The 24,606-nt window shown below is 43.6% G+C and overlaps 1 protein-coding gene across 13 annotated transcripts in view; it reads left to right on the forward strand.

The window, feature by feature from the left end:
- The window catches only part of DOCK9 (dedicator of cytokinesis 9), a 283,577-nt gene that overhangs the window by 240,094 nt on the left and 18,877 nt on the right, over positions 1 to 24,606 (forward strand). For 7 of the 13 annotated variants that reach the window (XM_029936502.1, XM_029936506.1, XM_029936504.1 and 4 more), the window contains 7 exons: positions 5,510 to 5,647; positions 5,744 to 5,926; positions 7,526 to 7,639; positions 7,734 to 7,949; positions 9,647 to 9,704; positions 12,071 to 12,177; positions 23,820 to 23,942. In XM_029936502.1, coding sequence (XP_029792362.1) covers positions 5,510 to 5,647; positions 5,744 to 5,926; positions 7,526 to 7,639; positions 7,734 to 7,949; positions 9,647 to 9,704; positions 12,071 to 12,177; positions 23,820 to 23,942 — 939 coding nt within the window. Of the gene's footprint in view, positions 1 to 5,509; positions 5,648 to 5,743; positions 5,927 to 7,525; positions 7,640 to 7,733; positions 7,950 to 9,646; positions 9,705 to 10,607; positions 10,686 to 12,070; positions 12,178 to 23,819; positions 23,943 to 24,606 lie in introns of all 13 variants that reach the window. The other 6 variants (XM_029936495.1, XM_029936499.1, XM_029936494.1 and 3 more) reach the window with 1 other exon arrangement.

The raw sequence follows: 24,606 nt of genomic DNA on the forward strand, positions 1-24,606 counted from the left end.
CTGAAGTCGGACACTTAACCGACTGAGCCACCCAGGTGCCCTGTGTTGGTCTTATTTTAGGTTTTAGCAAGTAATAGTCAAGTAAGTAGAGTCTTGATTTTAGGAACTTAACGCTTCCTGGTCTTGCTAAATGATTGCTTCCTTTCCCAGCATGGAAGAAAGAAATTGAATTCGTGTTAATATGCTATGAATACTGAAACAGTGTTTTTGTTTCCAAGGAAATTTGGAAAATGCAGCCAAAGTCATTCTCTGCGTTACTTACCTCTGCTTCACATAAAGCACATTTCTTTATTAGGATAACAATAGTTTTTCTGATATGATGGCATTTTATCATAATATACCTTTATTCTTCTTAGCAGCCACATCACTTGTGTTCCCGTGAAATGTCATTATTAGGAACCCAGTTGAGAGACCAGGAAAGACAGACTCTAATTGAGTATATGGGGGGACAGCACGTCTTATTGCATGGAGCCTCCACTCATGTGGCTCTGTGGTCCCCTCCCCGCAGCAGCTGTAACCCCGGGAGCATGTTAGAAAGGCCGATTCTCAGCCCTGACCTAGACTGGCTGAATCCGAAAATCTCCGGGTGAGACCCGAGTGCTACAGCTTCAGAGTCTCTGCTCTCAACCATGTGGAGAACCTCTTTCTGTTTTCTTGTGAGTGTTTATAGTTAAAAAATGTTGTTCAAACAGGCAGTGGCATTTTTAATGTGCGTATTGGCCAGGTATACCTGTACCACTGCTAACTGAGAATCCTCAAGTTCAGAACAGCATTTGGGACACGGTCTTCAGCGTTCTGCCTGGGCCCCAGTGTGCCAACGGGCAGGGAAGCCGGGAGCTGCGTGGCAGGGGGGACGGGCACGTGCCACGGAGGTGTGTCTGCCGGCACGTGAGAACAGAGACAGTCTTCATGGCACAGCCTGCGGTCCTTACTTGGCCCCCTTAAAAATGCTTCTCTCATACTAAAAAAGAGCATTCATTAAGGTTCCCGGGTCTCCAGCCTCTGACCACCACGGAGGTTCTGCCCACTTCTCAAGAGAGAAATGACGTCTAATGGTCTCTGATTATGACGTTTATTGTCCGAACATCCTCGGGAAAATCATGTCGTGCCTCCAGACCTAAGATTTCTCATTTGTAAGATTAGAAAAATAGGATCTGCCTCCTGTTGTTTGGTTAAAGTTAGATGACCTTGGAAAGAACCTGCCACTTGGTGGGTATGGACCAGGCTTTATTCCCAGCTCCGCCATCAGCCAGATCTAAGCCTGAGCTGGGTCTGCTTGACATCTGGAAACCCTCGTCTCCTTTCCTGGAACTTGGCAATTACTCCTACTGTGTGATGGATTGATACGAAGTATCCAAAAAATCTACCCTGTGTTCGTGCCTTCCTGGTCTTAGAACAAAGGGTCTCTGACACCCACAGAGAAGACTGAGCTTTAGCGCGGAGGTGATCTCTGCCAAAGTCTCTTCGCCTGCGTGCAAAAACATTTCAAGCTCAGCCCCCACATTACTAAGTGGAAGATGGGCAGATGTCACGGCATTAGTGGGGGTCATGCCACACTGCAGGCTCACCAGCCTGCATGCACAGGTTCGGAAGGCCTCTGGCACAGCAGCTGCTAGGAACGTCCTCTGCAGGTATTTACTCAGCTGAAGTGCCATTTGGAGCATTTCAGAAAAATTAAATTATTACACTCAGTTAACTGACATTGGAGAGAAATCATCTTCCACAGATACAGCCCTCTTGTCACTGAGTCTCTTAATTGACCATATCTAATAAGTTGCCATGGATAGTCAAATCATATTCTTTCAATTTTTAATTTTTTTAATGTTTATCTATTTTTGAGAGAGTGTATGTGTGTGTGAGCAGGGGAAGGGCCAGAGAGATGGAGACACAGCAGGCTCCAGGCTCCGAGCTGTTAGCACAGAGCCCAACACGGAGCTTGAACGTACAAACAATGAGATCATGACCTGAGCCAAAGTCAGGTGCTTAACTGACTGAGCCACCTAGGTGTCCCAAGAAATCATATTCTTAACAGAGAAAATGTTTAAAAAGACTTAAGCCCTTAATAAAAACATTATTATTGTTATTATTATTATTTTTAGCTTCCTGCTATTTATTGAATGCCTTCTGTGCCTCAAAGCATTAATCTTCACATTAGCCTGCCCTGGTGGATCTTCTTAGCACCCATTTCACAGAGGAGATTGAGGCAGAGACAGGTTAGAAGATCTGCCCAAGATCACTGCACATTTGACCTGACAAAGTTCTTGTTCTCCACTAAGCCAGGCGTGGCAGGGAGGGATTGACGGGATGGAAAGGCGGGCGGGCGGGAGAGAGAGAGAGAGAGAGAGAGAGAGAGAGAGAGAGGGAGGAAAAGCTAAGCTGAGTGGGGTCAAGGTGGCTCAATGATCTCTCATGTAGACAAAAAGAAGAGACTTTCCAAGCACTTAGCAGTTGCTCGTCCTGTGCTGGACGCTTTCACGCATGTTGTCTCATTTAATACATAAAAGGATGTGTTTTATAAACCAAGGTAGTTACATGCAGACCTATACTGTTCTTCTCTGGCTATTTGTCAGTGTCTATGATTAACAGAACCCCAAGTCAACGCTGGCCTTTGATGATCTTTTTGACGGGTTTACAGATTTAATCTGAGAATTTTTTTTAGCAATTCCACGTTGTGCCTTTTCTTGCGTTGAGCTGCACGGGGAGAATCAGGACGCGATGAGGGGCACTTGGATCATTGGGTTCTGCTAGGCAGTTTCCGGCCTGGTTCACACAACCCTGAGCCTGGGCTGCAAGGATGCATGAAATCAGGCCGCCGTAGTGGTCGGTGAGCGTTTGCAGCAGACACGGCTCTTCTCTAAACCGGGTTTTTAAAGCAGTGGCTAAATAAAACTAAATGCCGTTTGCCTAGGAAAGGTGCATCTATTTTAAATAACATGGTTCTAGACATCTCATTTTGGTTCCCAAGGTTTAAGTTTGTTTTTATCCTGTTCCTGGATCTTTAGAAATTCCTGATTTTGGGCATTCATTCTCTGAAAGGCTCCTTCCGCCGAGGAGGACGTGTTGTAACAGTCACACCTGCATGCACATCTGACAGCTCCTGACATTTCTTTACAACCTGTTCTCCTCCTTGTTGCTAGAGAACAGCCATGCCTTCTGTATTGTCGTAACGTCCCGTTTAATTTTCTGAATGAAATTCTCCTGTCCTCAGTACAAGGCCGCAGGGATAACAAGGTGGACACGAGGTACACGCTGTTGTACCTGTGGTGGTTTCTGAGTGGAAAAGGGAAGGGAGGTTCTGTTTTGCTTCCCCGCCCCCAGCCCTCCTAGTCCTTTCTGATCATTCAAAGGTTTTGTTTTTACATTTAGTTTATATTACTTTCTAATAAGTGAAAACGAGACAGACACACAGAGAGACCGAGAGAGGGAGAGAAGATTGATGTGAAAAGTACAGAAGGCAGCCGGTACACGGGAGTGTGTCTGGCCTGAAGGGTCCTCAACCCATTTACATGGGGGGTTATTTATATGCTAGTGTGAGCGAGTTTTAACTGCATTCTTGCAAGTGGGTTTTGAGATCAGAACCCAAGAAGACTAAATCCTGAAAATGAGAACAAACACATTGACGAGAAAGTGAAAAGAAGGAAAATTTGACTCCAGGGGTAAGAACTTGGATACAGGCCAATTCCAACAGCAAGACCAGGCTCCTGGCGATTTTTCTACACAGCATCTCTTCTGGATATCGCCCCCAGAGAGTGCTGAGAGAAGGAAAGCTCACACCCAGCTCTGTGCAAACCTTACTCCAGCCAGAAGTAGAGAGGACAGTGGCCCGTGGGAAAGTAACATTCACCAACGACAAAGCATGTCAGCAATTCCCCAAACACTGGAAACAGCTTCCCACGCCCCCAATTGGTGAACAGCTGCTCATGGTTGAGAATTATGTCACATTCAGTTAATTAAGTCACATTTTCTACTCATTAAATTGCTTCTCTTTCACATGATGGAATTCAGTACCGGGCTCAGTATTTCATGTTACAGAGATCACTGTGAATCCCAGATGGCCTACCGGCTGTGAGTACATCTGTGTCACTGGACGTAAGAAAACAAAACGTGTTCCTTGAGTAAAAATGTTTCTCCCCAAACAAGGTAAGGTCAAGCTTAAAGCGAATACTCCAGCCATATTGGCTCTTTAACAGAATTACTTGGACATAGTGATCTCCGGTCATTTGGCAAAATTGTAAGATTGGTTTGAGATGCTGGCCCCTTGTCATGTGTTTGCCTGCTTGTCCAAAATGCTCACGTGTGCCTGTTCCCAAGCACACCTTGTGCAGCCAGGCTTATCTGTATTTGAAGATGTAGCTCTTAAGTGCCACATATATTTAAGCACAGTGGCTGCATGCTGGCCTCTAGCTTGGTGACACCTCTGTCTACCCGTGTGTTCAGCAGTTGATGAGAGTTTTGAACAAGGTGTTCAGTCAGTGTGAATTTACTGCTGGTGTGAAAACCTTTGCAGAATGATGAGAGGTATGAATTGTGGCCTTGCTGTTTTGCTTTGTCAAGTAAAGTCCATGACGTGTTAAAGTCCTGCCAGCCACCACTTACTGAGCCCGACCAAAGCGTGCATCGGATGCTTTCTATCCTTGACTCATGTCTTCGCAGTAGCTGCGCCTGGTCCGTTCTAGGGTCGCCATTTTACAGCTGAGAAGAGTAAGACTCATTTGACCTGTGCCGATCCATGCACGTGATCTGTAGGCCCTGTACGTTTCTTACCTGACCAAGCTGTCTGCGTATTACTCATCAGTTAACAGGTGCCCTGAGAAGCCTGGAAAAAAACAAATGTAACTTTTAGATGACCTCACTTCAGCGGGTTTTTTTCCAGCTTGTTCATCAGCCAAAATCTGTAATGGCACTTCATGGTTGGAATTAAGATGTCAGAAAGATTACCTCCATGTTGGTGGCTGGCAACCAGTAAAAATAAGTAAATGAATAGAAGCCAAATCAGTACTGAGGAACACTTGTCCTTTAAACCATTTTACGGTATGCTAGGAAGTTTTATAATTAGTCCCACCCTTGTTAGAAAAAAGCAGAGACCCCTGGGTGGCTCAGTCTGTTACGTGTCCAACCGGCTCAGGTCATGATCTCATATTTCATGGGTTCAAGCCCTGCATCGGGCTCAGTGCTGACAGCTCAGAGCCTGGAGCTGTTTTGGAGTCTGGTCTCCCTCTCTCTCTGCTCTTCCCCTGTTCGTGCTCTTTCTCTCTATATCTCTCTCAAAAACAAATAAACATTTAAAGAAATAATTAAAAAAAAAAACAAAACTCCAAACCATGAATTTGTTGTAGGCTTATTTGTACCACAGGAGGACTCTGTGTTTTCCTAGAGATTCATGGCAGTTTGTTTAAATTATGTTATCTTAGTACCTGGAAAATGTAATTTTTGAGTCTGAAAATTGTGTGGAACCCAGTAGAGGGGACCAGTGCATCTCACTAACCAAGCTGTCCGTGTGTGTTTTCAGAACCAGCTCCTGGCCGACCATGGACATAATCCTCTCATGAAAAAAGTTTTCGACGTCTACCTGTGTTTTCTTCAAAAACATCAGTCTGAAACGGCTTTGAAAAACGTCTTCACTGCCTTAAGGTCATTCATTTATAAGGTGAGCCATGTTGATGATTGCACCTGCCCGCCTGGCACCTGGCGTTGAAGGGAGCACTGACCCCACGTGGGCCTCGCTCTCTGCGCTTCCCCCCAGTTTCCCTCGACGTTCTACGAGGGGCGGGCCGACATGTGCGCCGCTCTGTGCTACGAGGTCCTGAAATGCTGCAACTCCAAGCTGAGCTCCATCCGCACCGAGGCCTCCCAGCTGCTCTACTTCCTCATGAGGAACAACTTTGACTACACCGGGAAGAGGTCCTTCGTCCGGACGCATCTGCAGGTGCGTGCGGTCTCAGGTGCCGACGCGGGGCGCCCCGTGGGGTTCTGCTTTAGCGGGAAGACCTTGTCGCGCTTCCCGATTCACCGCAGCGTGAGCATGACAAGGTCTGGCTTTATGATGGAAAATTGGAAAGTCATGTTCCCTGGTTTGGTTTATTTCATTCTCCACGTTGTAAGATTTGGACCCAGAGCGTGTTTCTGTCGGTAAGGTGACATTTAAACATCGACTCGGTGTTGGACTGACTGAAATTCCTTTGAATCACAATCTATTAGAATCTTCATGGGGATGCCTGATAGCAAACATCTTAGCCAGAACATAGAAAGTCCAAAGCGCTTCTTTTCTGTCTTCCGTCTGCTGACACAGCCGCCATCCCTCCAGAGTTAATGTGTCTCAGACGCTCTGCTCTGGGAACTGTGCAAGATACGGAAAGTCTTAAGTGTTTTTATAGACTCTCTTTTTCTACAAAGTCATGTAGGAGTGCCTCTTCCATCTCTGTATTTATTCCTTTCTCAAGCAGATACTTACTGTTTACAAAGCACATGCTAGGATTCACTGATACAACCAGGAACCAAATAGAACCCTCCTCTGGCACTCATGGGGTGTACAGTCCACCAGAAGACAGACAGACCCCAAGGCTTTTGTCAGTGCACTGTCCCCAGTGCTGTGATAGAGCTTGAGTGTGCCACGGCGGGGGGGGGGGGGGTTGCATCTGGCCAGCGCAGGGAGACTTCTCAGAAGACGTGAAGGGTGAACAGGGGTTAGCATGTCTAGAGGGTGAGCATGTTTCAGGCCATGCATGTGCCAGGGGAAAGACCTGTGCAGGGAGCTGGACACGGTCCTCATGGTGAATTAAGAATATGGGTGAGAGCAAGCTGAGAAGACATCATTGCATGTTTGGAGGAATCGCCTGGACCTAGAGCTGAGAATGGATCAGAGGAGTCAAGGGCTAAGCTGGAGAGACTCTGAGGAAACCATGGTCAAATCCAGGCCAGAGAAGACGGTGCCCTAGACCAGGCATGGTGGTGAGGTTAGAAGAAGAGCGTGAGCTCACGGTGCTTAGTGAGTGAGTGTACCTGGGGATGGTGAAGGAAAAGGAGGGAATAAGGGTGGCATCCGGTTTTTACTTCGAATCACTGGGTAAGGGGTAGAATACTTCACAGGCCCCAGTAAAGACAGATTCCCCCATTACATGGTTAATATGTGAATGTTTCACTAAGAAATACAAAGGACCGTCCGCTTATTGAATATTTAGTGTGTGTAAGTTCAAACCAGCAACCAATGAGGTAAGTGATAAGGTCTCCATTTTTATTAGAGAAAGTGAGTAACAGTCCGAGTGCCATGGGCTTATCTGACTCTCGTGCCTCTGTGCTCTCCTGATTAGCATTTTGCTGTGCTAACAAACTACTTAAGGATGGCAAAACCACCTTCTGGAATGATTCTTGGAAGGAGAAAAGATGACTCAGGCCTGGTTTCCTGCGTTGAAATGATCTGTCCTCAACACTGTGCCCTGTCTTCATTCACATCCTAACTGAAGACAGGGGCACATCTGGGGAGTCATTGGAAGGTGAAATGACCCATTCACATGTGTGTGTCCCTAAGGTCATCATTTCCGTCAGCCAGCTGATAGCCGATGTTGTTGGGATTGGAGGGACCAGGTTCCAGCAGTCTTTGTCCATCATCAACAACTGTGCCAACAGTGACCGGCTCATCAAGGTGGGTGGCCCCGAGACCGCCTCCTCGTCCAGTACGCTTGCGGACAGGCCGAGCTCGGCCGCAAGCCACGTGTCCTTCTTCCTCCTTGCTTTAGCACACCACCTTCTCCTCGGACGTGAAGGACTTGACCAAAAGGATCCGCACGGTTCTGATGGCCACCGCCCAGATGAAGGAGCACGAGAACGACCCGGAGATGCTGGTGGACCTCCAGTACAGTCTGGCCAAGTCCTACGCCAGCACCCCCGAGCTCAGGAAGACGTGGCTGGACAGCATGGCCAGGATCCACGTCAAAAACGGGGATCTCTCCGAGGTAGTCCTGCAGGCCTCTGGGTCCGGGCTTTAGGGAAAAACTAGTTATGTCTCATTCGCTAAATGAAACCGATTTTAAGGGGGCACCTGGGTGGCTCAGTCCGTCAAGCATCTGACTTCAGCTCAGGTCATGATTTCACAATTCATGAATTCAAACCCCACATCAGGCTTTCTGCTGTCAGCACAGAGCTCACTTCGGATCCTCTACCCCACCTCCCTGCTCACTCAAAAATAAATAAACATTAAAAAAAAAAAAGAAACTAATTTTAAGAAAATATCCGAGTTAAAAAAAAAAGAAAATATTTGATTAATTAAAGAAGGGATACTTCATAGTCCTGTAAGCATCTCAGTGGCTTACGGCACGGGAGGGGCATGTTCCTGCCCCACTAGAGCATGTCCTGCAAGCTCTTCGCGCCCGTGTTCACACAGACGCCCGCGATTCAAGTGGGCTCAGCTCCGGCATCGAAACTCCTCTCTTGTTCTAAAATTCAGCTCTTTTATGACGAAGTTTAATTTTCCTGTTACTAAAGCAATGGTAGGACATCGCTGTTTCCTTTTCAGGTGGTGCGTTGTCTGTGCATGTGGTCGGTGTGAGATTACTGCCCTCATACAGAGCGGCCGCGTTTCCCTAAGCAGACGGTGGCGGCAGGGAGCTGGGCGGCAGGGCCACAGACAGACCGAGTCTCACATGCAGCTCTTCTGCGTCTGTGACACTGAGCCCGTTCCTAACCCCTCTGGGTCTCCATGACACCGTCCGTAAAAGGGGCAAAATTAAAGAAAGCAGTAGGCTGTGTGGCAGGTTCTTTGTTCCTCTAAAAACCGTGTTTACAATTTGTGCCTAAGACATTAGGTCTGATCCACAGTATTACTGAAGCAGCGTGCTTTTACTCTTAAACTTCTGGTAATTGGCTAACTTAGTAAAATCATGTTCTACATCTGAAAGTGTCATGTAACTATTTTTATGTATTGATTATATAAGAAGTCCATTCTGTTTGATGATACATTTAAACTATATTTTAGCTATAATAACAGTGAAGTGCCTATTACTACTAGTAGTCATTTTTCTGTCATTGACAAGAACCAGGGCTCAGGCATCAGAATCAGGTTCATTTCCAATAGCTATTTGTGATTTTTTTATAACACTGTGGCAACTTAGTAAAAAAAAAAAAGTACTTTTATTTTTTCTTTCATTTTAAGGTGTTTACAATGTTCTCTAATTAATATTAAGTTATAATTTTGCTTTATAATTCTATGTTGGGAAGTAGTTACTACATTTTTGTAAGTTGAGAGAAAAATATATTAGCTGCTGAAATATGAGCAATTCTCCCAGAATCTAGGAAGACACACACCTTTTCTTCAAATGGGTCTTTTTTTACTTTAAGAGAAATGATGCAGAAATCTTCAAGAGTATAAGAAAAAGTGCTTTTTTTTATCTTTTATGTTCAAATTTAGTAATCCTAAATTTACTATTTAGTAAATCGTAAATAGAAATGAGTCTCAGTAAATTTACTACCATTTGTCTCAATTTGCAATTTATTTCAAAATTTCACTCTATGTGAATTGTTCCACTTTGTTCAAAAGGTAAGGTGTCCGCTATTAGAAACCCTTGTAAGTGTGTGCAGTCATTAGATTTCTGTGCGCGAGCATTATGACACATTCTGTAATCGTGGATTCTGAAGCACGTGTCTTTCATCGTAGGCGGCAATGTGTTACGTCCATGTCACAGCCCTGGTGGCAGAGTATCTCACACGGAAAGGTAAGACATGATTCCTGTGTTTTGTGAAACGAATACAAAGCTGCAGAAAGCACCAAAGACAAGTGAGAGCCGTTCAGAAAGTTGGGAAGGTGGGGGGTTTGGGTGTGTGGATGTGTGCATACACTATATTCATTATTTTATTCGCTGGTAAGACATTTGCTTGACTTGGTAGGCACAGCAGAAATGCCAATATCAAAAACAAAACTATATGGCATGTTATTGTATAACCTTTAACTAATGGCCCTCCCTATCTTGCAAAAGACTAGTTAATGAGCTTTGCATCTGGGTGTCCTTGACTGGCCAATCTCAAGCTGAGATTTATTTTCCCGTAAGATTCTCACTGGAACTATTTATCAATCAAATGGCCGTTGTAACAGGAGATTCTTAGACCGTGTTTTCTGGAACCGTGGCCCAGTTGGTTTTACCGTGTGGGAAGGCAGCCTTGCTGGCTAGGAAACCCCGCCTCCTCAGGGAAGGAGAAGGCAGGCGTGTGGGGTGCTGCTCATCTGTGCATTGTATGTTTGTTCCAGGTGAGCAGGCCATGAATTCGTTCACGGGTTCTTTGGGTTAAACACCAGTTGCTCATTTCCATTTTGAAATCAAGAACAGCAACGTTGCTAGAAAAGCTGGTCGCGGTCCCCTGATCACAGCAGCACCAGATCTGGCAGACGAGAAAGTACATTTACAAAGTGAGAAATGATGTAAAGTCATAAGCCAAGGCCAGGGAATTTCTGCATCGCTGGGGCAGCTGGCTGTTTGGAATGGAATGTAAGGGAGTCTAGGCTTGTGCCTACGTCAGAGCCCAAACGAAAAAGAAATTAAAGAAGGGCTCCATATTCTCTTGCTACTAGCGTGATTTCCTGTTGAGACCTTTTGTCAGGTAACCCATTTCCTCGTGTTTAGAAGCAGACATAGCCCTCCGTCCGGAGCCGCCCCTCTTCCCCTACAGCCACAGCACGTGCCAGAGGAGGCGCCGGGGAGGTGAGCCAGAGGGTGGGCCCGGCCCCGCGGCCCGTCCGCGTGACACTGAGAGGTGCGGGGTTTTCTCCTGCAGCATCGCATGGGTAGGCTCGGCTCTCCTTCCCTGCCTGCCTGTCCTCTCTGGGTTCTATGGCGGTCTCTTCCTGTGCAAGGAGGGGAAGCACTCGGACCCCTCTTGTCCTTGCCCCCCTGGAGCTAAGGTGCATATTTAAACGTAGCCTCTAGCTGGAAACCTGGGCGGTTGGCTTCTATAATTTTGCTTTTTGTACGTTTACATAGCCTTCAGCTCCTAGAGTAATGCTTGTTGTAGGGAAAGCTTTTGTCTCCGAAGAATAAAAGCGGGTCTACAGTGGGGCGGTGGCAGAGACCTTAGACAACCTTGGGAAACCTTGACCATCGTGTTGCGGAAAATATCCCTGACTTCACAATCTACTCTTCCGGGACTTGATTTCAGAATAGTCTGTACTCCTCTTTACCCAGACATAGGGGGGATCTCCATTCAAGTTTTGACTTCTGTTTTGTTCTATTGTAAAGTGATCTCAAAATAGAGTGGCAAAGGCATTTGATCTGTACTTGATCACCTTTGCCCAGCTGACATTGTCCAACAGGCAGAAAACTTCTCCCCCGGGACTCCAAGTTGACTGAAGGCCCCAAACGGGCCATTATCGTTGGAGGGCTTTATCCTCATCCTGGTTGTCTACCCCAGCCCAGCCTCCCACCATTTCCCCCGGAGAATCAGAGTGTGCAGGCCCGGAAGCCTTCACGCTGTGCGGGCTCCCGCTCTTCGGTTTGGGGGAAGAAAGGAGGCCTCTCCCTACCCCCCAGGCTGCGGCTATGGAACCAGCTAAGACAGGCTCTCAGCACGAGGCTGGGGCTGTCGAGTTACACCTTGGGAGAATGCTTTGTGAAGAAGAGAGAGTTCTAATCTGAGTTCGGGATTACCCCCAGCCAGAGCAGGGGAGGTGACAGCTTGAAGGAAACAGATCTTTTTGAGTCCTGTGTCTCTCTTTGATTGGCTTTGGCTTTATCTTTCTTGGTCCCTGAGCATGGCCCATTTTACCAAATCAAAGTAGTGTTATTTTTTTTAACTATTAATTGGGGATCCAATACCTGTTGCAATTTATTTAAAGACTACACACATTTTCATAAAGGCGGGTGAAAACTTGAAAGGACGAGCAAAGAATTGAGGGAGGTGAAGGTGAACTCTGAGGAAGCCAACGAAGAAGAGTGCACAGAGGCTCCCGCGAGAACGGGAGCCTGAGACACAGAGATTTCAGAGTCAGTCAGGTCACTCAGCACAGAACCATGGCGGGCGGGAAGGGCGCTCCAGGTCCGGCCACTGGCAGGTCAGTGACCGGCTCTCTCCCCTGCTGTCTCCGTTCTAGGCATGTTTAGACAAGGATGCACAGCTTTCAGGGTCATTACCCCCAACATAGACGAGGAGGCCTCCATGATGGAAGACGTCGGAATGCAGGACGTCCATTTCAACGAGGTGAGTGCCTCGACGGGCGGGGGTCAGTGAGGGTCTCGGGGCAGCGAAACTCCGCCATTGCACTTTCTAGGGGAAATTCCCCCTTCTAGGGTTTCCTCCTCTTCTCTGGAAAGAGAGCTTGAGGAGCTCCTTAAGAAGGGAAGTGAGGCTGAGGGCTCAACCACCTTTGGTGTTAAAAGGTCCAATGTTTTGACCAGAAGGTTTCTCATACTTTCCAGCAATTAATTTCTCCAGTTCATGGATTTTATTGCTATTTTAATCTGACTTGTATTTTTAGCACCGCGCTCCACCCAACCGAACTAACCGGCCACTCTGACCTTTAAATCAGTGGCTTCAACACTGACCGAGTCTCTCCCAGACCCTCAAAGCCACGCGAGGGCAGACCGGGCTCCCTGCCTCCCTGTGAGTGCCTTTGTCCAGATTCTTCTCACCACCAGTGAAGAAGACCACCCTGTCCCACCCCCAATAGAGATCAGAGAGTTTGACGTAAGACCATTGTGGCAATTTCTGTGACTTTCTTACCAAAACAGGATTACCTTGCAGCCACTAACTTGGAACCAGAAAGCTTTGAAATGAAGCTAGGAATTTGAACAAATGCCAGTTGTGTGCTTGTGTTCCCAGAATTTCCCCTTTGGTCAGTGTCTGCCATTCAAGGGAAAGCTTATTGATCTGCCTGTCTGTTAAATAAGGAAAAATAAAGTTGTCTGTTTCTTCGCGTAGAGAGAAAGGACAGAGAAGAAAGACATTCTTCCTCTGTTGTATTTGTTTTTATGATGTGGAGGTCCTAAGATTTATATTAGGACTTTGAATCACGTTCTTGTCCAGTAAGTAGGACCACGATCAAACGTACTCAGTGACATTAACCAGAACCATGTCAATGGACTGCACTTCGAGCCAGTTCTCCAAGTGTGGTCCACGGAGCCCTGGACTTTTTAGGAAGTCTTTGAGGTCCTTCCTTTTCCAAGTGAATGTCTGTGTGAGGCTGGACTTTCTGTGGATACATCGTCCAGCACAGCATCCTGAACAGACTGAAAGCAGCAGCAGATATGAGAACAGGTTTCTCCTATGACATAAGATGTCAGAGAGAGTTGTAAAAATGTAGAAGAGGGCTGCTTTTTTCCCTAATTTTTTTTGGGGGGTGAAATTATTTTTTCATTAAGAGATGATATTTTTCACTAACATGGAATAGGTTTATTATTTTAATTAAATTAATACAGCTTTTAGCATTTCCCAGTTTTTATTCCATATAATATTGATATAATAAATACTGAGAGATAACACCCATATACATAAAAGTTCTCAGTAATTTTAATGATATGTAGAGGAGTCTTAAGCCCCCAAAGTTTAAGAACCACTGTCAGAAACTGGTCTCAACTGAACCTTTCAATTAAAAAGTAAGCATGAGAAAGAAGGATAATATATTGAGTTTATTTCACATATGAGTATTAAAATAATTTTAACCACAATAGATAAAGTTTTCTGTGTATCCGAAGGATTTAAAAAAAAAAAGGGCCAGTTATTACATGGGGTTAGCAGTTCGCCTGCCTCTCCACCTTGAAATGTGTGGGCAGACGGTCATTTTTAAGTTTTGCCCTAAACTGTGAAACCTTGCACGCTCTTGACTTTGAACTCCTCCTTCAAGGCGAGTTTGACTGGGTTCTTTGAGAAGAGGCTAGAATGTGTTGTCTCTTGCAGAAAGCACCCTTGTCCCCCCATGCCTAGACAGACCTCTGGGGTCCAGCATTTTGTTTGCAATTTGATAAGGAAGCAATGATGCCAGGAACATCTGAAGAGTTGAAAGTAAACAGTCCTCAGTGACCTGCCCCGCGGGGACGATCAGATGAAGCTCAGCGTTGCTCAGCTGATTAATATCAGGCTGGAGCAGTGACGGCAGGCGAGGGAATCCATCTAGGAAATCACGCACGGGCTTTCTTGAGGAAATTTGTGAATGGCATCCAGTCTGAGTGATAACTAAACACGTGAGGGAGGTAACCTTATCAGTTATTTCCAGAATATGGATTTTTCCACCCTGTCCTTGAAGCATAAAGTTGGTAAATATTAAACAAGGTCCATAGTACGTGATGATCTATAATGATTAGGGTATGACTCGGTGGGGCTATAAAGTCATGAGCAACCACTGCACGTCAAGACTGAAACTGGCTGGGAGTTGAAAGAATAACATGTTCTAAACATGTTTTTTAATGTTTGTTTATTTGAGGGGGAGGGGCAGAGAGAGAGGGAGGCACAGAATCCCAACCAGGTTTCAGGCTCTGAGCACAGAGCCTGACGTGGGGCTCAAACTCACGAACTGCAAGATCATGACCAGAGGCTTAACTGACAGAGCCACCCAGGCACCCCAAGAGTATGTTCTAAAAGCCAGGAAAACAGAAGTTGCCATACACATTTTTGGCTCTGGCTGTCAGGACATTTCAAGAAAAAGAAGTTGAACATCCCTCTCCCAGTTTTGGGAAAAGCTGATGGGCATAGGTGTGTAATATACAGCTTAATAAAGATCCTTGCCCCTTTAATCTGTTATTAGATGTACTTAAATGCCTCGTGCTCTCCTAATAGGATTTTCGTGGAGCAGCATAAAAATACACACTTCTCCTAACAGCAGACCTCAGATGTGTTTTTATTGATCGCAGCTCATCCTCCCTGACTCTGATATAAAGAGCAGACTCCCTCCCAGCTGCTTTGGATTAGATAAAAAGAAACATCCCATTCCTGTTTACAATTCTGTTATGCAATTTGGAGCCTGTGCAGCTTGAAGAATTCCAAGTCCCTTGTGATGTCAGAACTCCACACAGCCCATGAGACTTTGGGGATCCCTCGCTCAGGATCCCTTGAAGAAATAGGTAGCATATTCAGGACATTGAAGAAAGGCTAATAAGGAGACTGTTTTGAAAAGTTTGGACTGGGCATAGGGAAATCAGTAAGTACTATCTCAGTACCCTGGAGGTGAGCGGCAGCTTGTTACCACCCACCCCCTGTGGGTTAGTGGAGGGGAGAGAAGCCACACAGAGTGACAGCCTGACAAGTTTTAGGGGAGAGCTCAGTCCTGCACCCTGGCAGAGTGGGGCAAGTGCAGAGCCACCCCACCCCACCCCTCTCCTGCCCCCCAGTCTCCTCCTGAGCCTCCCATTGTCTGAACTCAGCCAGGAGCCAGAGGACATGCAGGCCAGTGATCTGGAGCATTAACCTCCCAAAGCACAGAGCAAGGAAGGGCAGGGCCAAGAGGGACTCTGGAAGGGAAATAGAAAATACAGTTCATCCTCACTGTGTCCCCACGTGCTGAAATTTCTCAGTAACCCCCAAATCAGTATCCAGGGGGACCCTTTTGTAGTCCTTCAGGTCATTGTAGTAGTGACTGGTGAACTTTGCCCAAGGACCTTGTCTAACCGCTCTACCCATGGCTCACACCAGGACGTAAACGTCCCGCTTCGTTTTGCAAATATTTACATAGCTTCCTTGGCACTGAACTAGGTACTGGAGATAGAAATGTGAGCAAGATGTGGTCCCTGCCTGGCACACTCTACTGCATTTGATGCTTTCTTCCCTTTGAGGAGAAACACTGAAACCATAGTCCCTTACAGTCTCAATTGGAAGTTGTCTGAGTTCCTTGTGACCTGGAAATTTCTAATTTTTATTTTATTTTACATTTGGAGGGGGACAAGGGAAGGGCAGAGAGAAGGAAGACAGAATCCCAAGCAGGCTCTGCACTGTCAGGATAGAGCCTGATGCAGGGCTCGAACTCACGAACATCAAGATCATGACCTGAGCCAAAATCAAGAGTCGGATGCTTAACCAAAATTAAGAGTCGGCTCAGTTGGCTGAGCCACTCAGGATCCCCATGGAAATTTCTCTGTTTACATACACTGATTTGTTCTATAGACTAGCTGTGTGCCGCGTGTCAGCCTGTGGACATGTAAGTGGTGCGCCTGCTGCAGGCAGCTTCAGCTGGCGCTGTGGTCCTGATTTCAGCATGCTTAGTTAGAAGTTACTCGGATTCCCAAGCACCCAGCTTTGCCCGTCCCCATATTTGGTTGGGGGATGTGGTGCCTGGAATCTGGTTTGGTTTGGGTTTTGGTTTATTTATTTTGGGAATCTGTATTTTAACAAGCATCCCAAGTGATTATTCTCCTGTAAGGGGTTCTCAACTCTAACTTGAAAAGGATGGAGGAGGGCACTTGTGGGGAAGAGCACTGGGTGTTGTATGGAAATCAATTTGGCAATAAAATATTAAAAATAAAAAATAAATAAATAAAAAAAATAAAAAGCTAGAGCCAATCAAATTAAAAAAAAAAAAAAGGAAAAGGGTAATATGGTGGAGATGTGAATTAAACCATGAAGTCTGCCGTTGCCCAAGCCAGTCATGCATTTGCTTTCTTTCTAAATGGCAGATAATAGGGACAGCATTTCATATGTAAGGTTAGATTCAGTTAATCAATGCCAGATGGAACAGGTGACATTTAACTGAAAATGTTTAAGTACGCTGCACATACACAGACTACTATAGGCTTTTTTGTGCACGCGTGCACACACCCATACACAACATTAGTGTGCTGTTCCCACTGGCAGAGAGGTACCCAGTGGCCTCAGTTGCACTGCTGTGGCACACTTACAAATGGAACTGTCTCAATGGCTGATGAGCTAAGTGTACGATCTTTTTAAGGTCAGTCTAGTAACATAAAATGTGAGCTTCCCAGATGCATTGAGTTCATTGAGGATTTTTTTTCCAACCAGTAATAACTTATACTTCTCTGCATGGATTGGCAATTTAGAAGATATATCTTGGCATTTAAATTTTAAGCAACATGACAAACCATTAGGCTTTCTGTCCACCTTTCAAGGTCATCACTATCTGGCTGTTGTCTGGATTAGCTCTGGTTTTCGGGTGCTGTGATTGTTGGGAATTCTAGGTAAATTAATACATGGAATTTATATTGAGACTATTATTCATCTATATCCCAGTGTTTAATTACTATGACATCATAGTTTCTACAACTCTTACAGTTTCGTATTGACATACGGTCTCTCACACTGAGCTATCTAGGATTACAGGTTCTTTCTTTCTTTTTTTCTTACTGGTTATTTCTATTCAAAGAATTATTACATGATGCACCAGGTATAAATGTCTAGGTATAGGTAGAGTTGATATTGGCTTGAATAATTTACCTGACCAAATTAGACTTTAATGTTCAGTAATCCATACTTTGCTTTTACAAGAGGGCTTATCTTTTTTTGTAAAAGCCATTTTTAGTTTGTTTTTGAGTAAAATCTATACACACTTTGCTTTTTACAGTATATATTACCATTTCTTTATAATAGTTACTGATATAATTTTTGTTAATGTTTTATTTATTTTTGATACAGAGACAGAGCATGAGAGGGGGAGGGACAGAGAGAGAAGGAGGCACGGAACACGAAGCAGGCTCCAGGCTCTGAGCTAGCTGTCAGCACAGAGCCTGATGCGGGGCTCGAACCCACGAACGTGAGATCTGACCTGAGCCGAAGTCGGAGGCTTAACCGACTGAGCCACCCAGGCGCCCCTAATAGTTACTGATAAACTACAGATCTGCCTCCTGAATCAGGAAAAAAAAAAGATAAGATAATGTCCAGTAGCATATAAAAGTTGATGACTTATTTTCAAATTCCTAATTGCCATCACACTGTATTAGTTATTTTAGTTATTTACTAAGCTCTATTCACTTATCAAATGGTCCCATTTTCCAAATGTCCCATTTTGGAGAGTTTCCCTGGTTGAAGCCCATCTTTTTAACCAAATATGACAGATTTTTCCATAATTACCTCACCTGTCTATTGATACACTGCTTGAATTCAGGTTTCATCGTTATTAAACTTTCCGTATGTTTCCAGTTTGACTAAACAAGAGTAAGAACAGTATTTAAATCTTTATCTCCCAGTTTGGGGGAATTTGGCACAGGAGATTACCCAAAAACACGATTTGATACGTATTTATTGTTAAGTGACCAAATCTAGGGCCATTTAAAATATACCTAAAAGGCTGCTGTAAAGATACCTTACATGGATAGATCATTTCAAAATTAAGTCACACCTTCAATACTTCGTCATTGTGGTAGTTGACGTGTGCCTGTAGGCATTTTTGTATCTCAAGATTATCTACACGTAATTAATTTGTTTTTGAGTACAAAACTTTGAGTGTAGCTGTTCAGTCTGTTAAATCCTTTCCGTACAACCCCCTCCCCCGCCGCCAGCCTCATCTCTTGCCACTCCCTGATTCAGATTTTATACTCTGAATAACCCTCAGACTACCTGTAAATTCCTCACCCGCCATGCTGTCCTCACCTCCGTGTCTTTTGTCCATGCTGTTTCCTCTCCTTGGAGTGTCTTCCCTCTCTTACTTCCTAGTCCCACCTTTCACCTTTGCCTTACTAAATGCTGATCATTTTTAAGACTCAGTCACCACTTTCTGGAACTTTCTGTTTCTCTCCTTCCCCCCATGACTGGATGGACACTGCTCCTATCTGCATCCCTTATTGCCTGCACGCTTCCTTATCAGCACTTACCAGCATTTTTTGTAATCTCTTTATGGATCTGTATTCATACTGGACTCTTTGAGAGCAGGAAGTGTCTTATTCACTGATCCTTGCCCTCCCCCATACTCACCCAGGGACACACTGACTACTGTTGAATAAATAAACCCCTACCGCTCTCAGTTCAGAGCATCTACCCTTGTGATTTGCAGTTTGGGTATGTATTTGAAATCACTGTTTTCCTCGTCCTTGGTATCTTAACATGTACCTCACGTTTTCCACTTGGTGGTCATGAGCCGCTAGCACATCATTCTCGCTGCTCCAGTGCATCACCTCTGTGTCTTTGAGGGCCTCCTGCTCAAAGCAAATTTCATTATGTGACCTAGCCTAAGAAGCCATCTAAAACTTGCCTTCCGCATTAATAGAAAAATCTAGAGCCACTTATATAAATTACGGAATTTATTTCTGTAAATTTGTTTTGTAAACCCAGTGTCCGGCACAGTGCCTTGCACATAGTAGATGCTTGATTAAAATGTGTGAACAAACGAATGAAAGAGTCAAGTTAACAATGCAGTAGTGACCATGCCTAGCTACAAATTTTATTAACTCTTTGAGGAGAATTTTCAATTTTCTATGAGATTACACTAAAACGACTCCAGATGCTCATTGTGTGGTAACTGCTATGACCTGGAATTAAAACTCTTTAGGTCTCTTTGCTCCCATCCATAAGCAGGGTATCATCGCTGTGTATTCACCTCTCTGTGTGGGTTATGCCATTCTAGTGGAACCAATTGTAGTTTTTTACAAAAAGTTTTATCAAAAGTTCACAATTGCTCTTAGAACAAAGCCCCATATTGAGAAAGGGGGCCAAATGAGTAGTCAATAAGTTAAACCTAAGAGTAATTTAAAAATGGGTAAAGTTCCATTTGACTTCAGTTATCAGGAGAATGTCTTGGTCATACAATATTCTCATCCCTGATGGGGAATTGAGTCTTCTCAGAATTCTGCTACCTCTGCTATAGTCCCACGGCCCTGCTGAGTAGGGCGATGCGTAAAGACTACCCAGTGGTAACGTCTTTGACCTAAAGTATGCAAGAGATGCAGGTTTTGATGAAAGGACTGTTAACTCACTTCCCGACAGCAAAGGGAAGCTATTAATAATATTATTATATTACTAAGAAAAATGCAGACTACTCCATTCATCCAGGAAATCCCGAACTATCAAATGTGTGTGGCACTGTGGGATATTACATAGTCCAGTTAAAAAAAAAAATCAAAGTAGAAAGTAATGGTTGAAATAAGAGAGATTTGCTTAACTGGCCTTTGAATTTCACCACACATTTATAGTTTCAGGGCATTTTGATGGGTAAAATTTTTTTTGATCCTCACAATGACCAAATTAGGTTAGATCTTTATTCCATGCCATTTTATTAATATGGAAAAGTAAGTGCATTGAAATGGACATTATATAAGCTTTATTTGTATGCTTTTATTTGGCTTTTTTGTAATCAAAGATGTGTGAGAAGAATCATAGAAGTATAATATGTTAACAAACTAGAATTTAAATAAAAATTTGGGGGGGGGAAAGGTTTGTCATGATTAGCCTGAGTAGATTCTCTGGCTGAAAAAGATTTGAGACAAAACTAAGAGAGATGTGCATCTTTCTGATATAAATGCACAAGGGGAAGAGAGGGGGTTAGAACCTTTCCTGATTTCTTCTTTATCTCTAGCTGTTACAGTAGTTACTACATAACGTTCAGTGTTTGCCATTAAAGACCTGCAATCAAAGTATGAGGCAACTGGTAAACCTCCTTACAAGCCGAGGCTCAGAGTTTAGTCACACTGATGACAGTTTTATTGTTTGTATGCTGTAAACAAGACAGAAGAGGTAAATGTCTTACTTTAAAGATTTTTTTTAAGTCAGTCTTTTCTGGTAAATTGATTCACAACTGCTTTAAATGTATTTATTTTCTTTGGATCTATAAACTGTAGGCATTAGGTCTGCAATGAAACATCACTAATGAAAAACATAGGTCCTACCCTTCGTTTACAGTATAATAGAGGTTACAAACATGTTTAAAGGCAACTGACCTTAAAGTAAATATTAGCAAATTTAATCTAGCAATATATAAACAAGAAAAATAAATCATGACCAAGCGGGGTTTACCCTCGGATTGCACTGTTGGTTTAACATTGGAACACCAGTCAATATAATTCACTATATTAACAGAATAAAGATAGAAAACTGCATGACTATCTCAATAGATGTAGATAAATCATTTGAAAAAATTCAACATCCATTCATGGTCTAAAAAAAAAAAAACATCAAAACTAGGAAGAGAAAGGAACTTCCTCAACCTAAAAAAGATTATCTACAAAAAACCTGTAGCTAACATTATACCTAGTGGTGAAAGACTGAGTGCTTTTCCCTAAAATTGGAAATAAAACAAGACTATCTGCTTTCACAACTCTCCTATTCAACATTGTGCTGGAAGTTCTAGCCAGTGCAGTAAGGCAAGAAAAAGAAATAAAACGGCTTATATTCCTATTAGATATGGTTTTCTTTGTGACAGAGAGAATCTCAAAGAATTTACAAAAGAAATTAATAAAATTGAGTTTAGCAAGCTCACAGGATACAAAATCAATATATGAAAATCAGTCAACCTTATTTTATAAAGATTCTTATACCATGGTTTCACCTTATCAATGATTGTTTTATATAATTCCTACAAACACGTATGCTGGATGACTCTAAATCTTATTCAGTAAACAGTTTCCTTGAGAAAAATCATAAAAACTTTAAAAAAATTACTATTTATAATGACATCAGAAACTTAGATATAAATGTATATAGGTTTCTATGCTAAAAACTACAAAACAGTGACGAAAAAAATCGAAGAGTGTAGAGGATTCCGTATTGCTAAGGTGTCATTTCTCCCTAAACGGATTAATGGATACAGAGCAGTTCTGATCAAACTCCTATCTGGAGTTCTGGTAGAAGTTGACAAAATTCATTTAAAATTTATATGGAAAAAAAAAAGGAATAGACTAGCCAAAACTATTTTGAAAAAATTCGAAGAGTCTTACTATCTGACTTTTAAGGTTACTATCAATGAGCATTGGTTCTCAACTGGGATCATTTTGCCCCCATCTCCCAGGAGACTTTTGTTAATGTCTAGAAATGTGTTTTAATGTCACGTTTTAGGGGAGAGGGGGAAAGGAGATGGTATCTAGTAGGTCAACGCTTTGGATGTTGCCAACCATTCTGTAGTGCACAGGGCAGACCTCCAGAACAAAGAGTTGTACGGCTCAGAATATCATTAGTGTCACTGTGGCGACACCCTTCTCTAAAGCCGTGGTAGTAGTCAAAACTGTGGTGTTGATTGGCACAAGGATGGACACCTTTATCAATGGAATGAAATAGGGAAGGCAGAACTAGATCCACACACATATATATAGGGTGTGGATTTTTGATAAGTATTCGAAGGCAATTCAATGGAGAAAGGATAGTCTTCATCAAATGGCGTTGGAACAGTAGCGCATTTGTATTTTTAAAAAAATTGACCCAAACTTTGTACTAAATTCAGAAATTACTCCATGATTCATAAACTTAAATGTAAAACTATTAAACTTCTAGAAGAAACCATAGGAGAAAATCTTTGCAAGCTTGTGTTAGAGATTTCTTTGATATAATGTGTCGCAATCCAGAAAATAAAAACTTGATATATGGAGCTTCACCAGAATTAGAAACCTCTGTTCTTCAAAAGATACTGTTAGGAAAATCTAGACACAAACTACCAACTGGGAGAAAATTACAAACCATATGTCTGGTAAAGGACTTTAAGCAAAATATGTAAAGAACTCTCAAAACTCAATAAACAACCCAGTGGAAAAATTAGTCAAAGATCTGAGTAGACACTTTGCCAAAGCTACACAGATGACAGATAAGCACATGAAAATTTGCTCAACATCATTCATGAAACCCCACTCAAATGGGCTTAAACAATAAAGATCAAATAAGTTGCCTCCTATTAGGAAATTCCAGAGAGATTGACAGCTGTCAGTGTGAAAGTTTAACAGAGTTATCCATGATACAGTTGTTTGGGGGACGTGGGGGAGCTCTCCACTCTGCTACTAAGGCGGACCGGCCCCTGACTGGCCATGAGATGGATGTTAGCCCCCGTCATGCTCCTTGCTGCCTCTCCTATCTGGGCTCATGAGAACACCTCTGTCACTTCAGTCCTAAGATTCACCCGGATTGGTCTATTTAGGTCACATATCCACTTTAGAAACAGTGTGGCCAGGAAATAGATTTACGCTGATTAGTTTATGCCTGAGCTACACGCTCCAACCCTTGAGTCATGGCAACTGTTAGCTTCCTCCAAAGTTCAAGGACTTTAATAGAAGTGGGCTGACTACCCAAACTCCAGTAGGTAGAAATTTCCAAGGAAAGGAGGAAAGAGTGTTAGCGTGGCAGGCATCATAACTACCACATGCCATTACTGAATTGCTCTGAGGTGTTTAATTAGGTTTGAAGCCACGCTAAATAACTTTGGGTCTCAGCATTGTCACTGTTTCTCAGAAAGGAAAAAAAATTGAAATTCTAATTATAAAAAGAGAACTAAAAATTTGAGAGACTTTGTGAAGCAATCAATGTCAGTTTTTCCCATGGTATTAACTATTACACAGTCATACGTTGTGACCGTGCATTTATACTTGTAAATGATTGAAAGATGGCTCATTAAAAAAGAATATAGTGGGGGGACCTGGGTGGATCAGTCAGTTAAGCGTCCAACTTTGGCTCAGGTCACAATCTCACATTTTGGAGTTCAAGCCCTGCATCGGGTTTTCTGCTGTCAGTGCAGAGCCTGCTTCGAATCCTCTGTCTCCCGCCCCCTCCGCCTGCTTGCTCACTCATTCTCCCAAAAATATATAAACATTAAAAAATATTCTTAAAAAGGACAGAGTGATGAGCTTTTACAAGTGTGGAAGTTAGTGTTTAGAAATATTATGCATTTTTGAAGTTTTCTTTCTAGCCCTCTTAACCTGTTAAGCAGTATGCAAAGAATACGATGTCATATTTCCTGTAACCCTGTTTTCTGGCTGGTGGCCTTCTTCTTTCACCAGGATGTGCTCATGGAGCTTCTAGAGCAATGTGCAGACGGACTGTGGAAGGCTGAACGCTATGAGCTAATCGCTGACATCTATAAACTCATCATCCCCATTTATGAGAAGCGGAGAGATTTTGAGGTATCTGAGTGGTTTGTTTTTCCTGTTTGGGAGGACGGTGGGAAGACACACAGCCAGACCTTCTTATATGCAAGAGAGCAGGCAGTCCCCAGTCAGGGATGACCATGTGGCCTCTGACCCTCGTGTGATGCTGAAGGTCACCAACCTCAAAGCCATTATGCAACCCCAAATCTCAAAAAACAAGGATTGGTAACTGTGGCACTCCACTTGTGAAAGGTTGCCAAGAACAGAGTTTTATAATTATCGGGTGCCTTCTTCCTCGGAGCTCCTCCTTGCTCCCCCCCCCCCAAACCCCCGTGAGAAGCCGGTATCCCTGTCATCCTTCTGGGCTGGGGTCTGCAAGGAGGGGGGTGGGGGAAGGGTGTTGTCCAGCTTATCAAAGAAAGTAGGAAAAGCAGAGACTAAAAATGTCATCGTAGGACTTTACCACCTCCAACACGTCACATTAACTTGAAAACAGAAGTTGCTTACTGCAATGTGGAGACTCGATGGCCCTCAGCACACAAGGTGGCTCTCTGGGTAGAAAACATAGTCGAAGAAGTGGTCACTACTGATGTGCAATCAAGGCATTCTTGGCTTTGGGTTTGGGGTTTTTTGGCTTGTTTTTGTTTCCTTTACTCAAGTTCAAGGAATTTGTACTTCTGTCCTCTCACTTAATTATTTT

This window comes from Suricata suricatta, chromosome 4 (assembly GCF_006229205.1).
Source record: "Suricata suricatta isolate VVHF042 chromosome 4, meerkat_22Aug2017_6uvM2_HiC, whole genome shotgun sequence".
Taxonomy (NCBI): Eukaryota; Metazoa; Chordata; class Mammalia; order Carnivora; family Herpestidae; genus Suricata; species Suricata suricatta.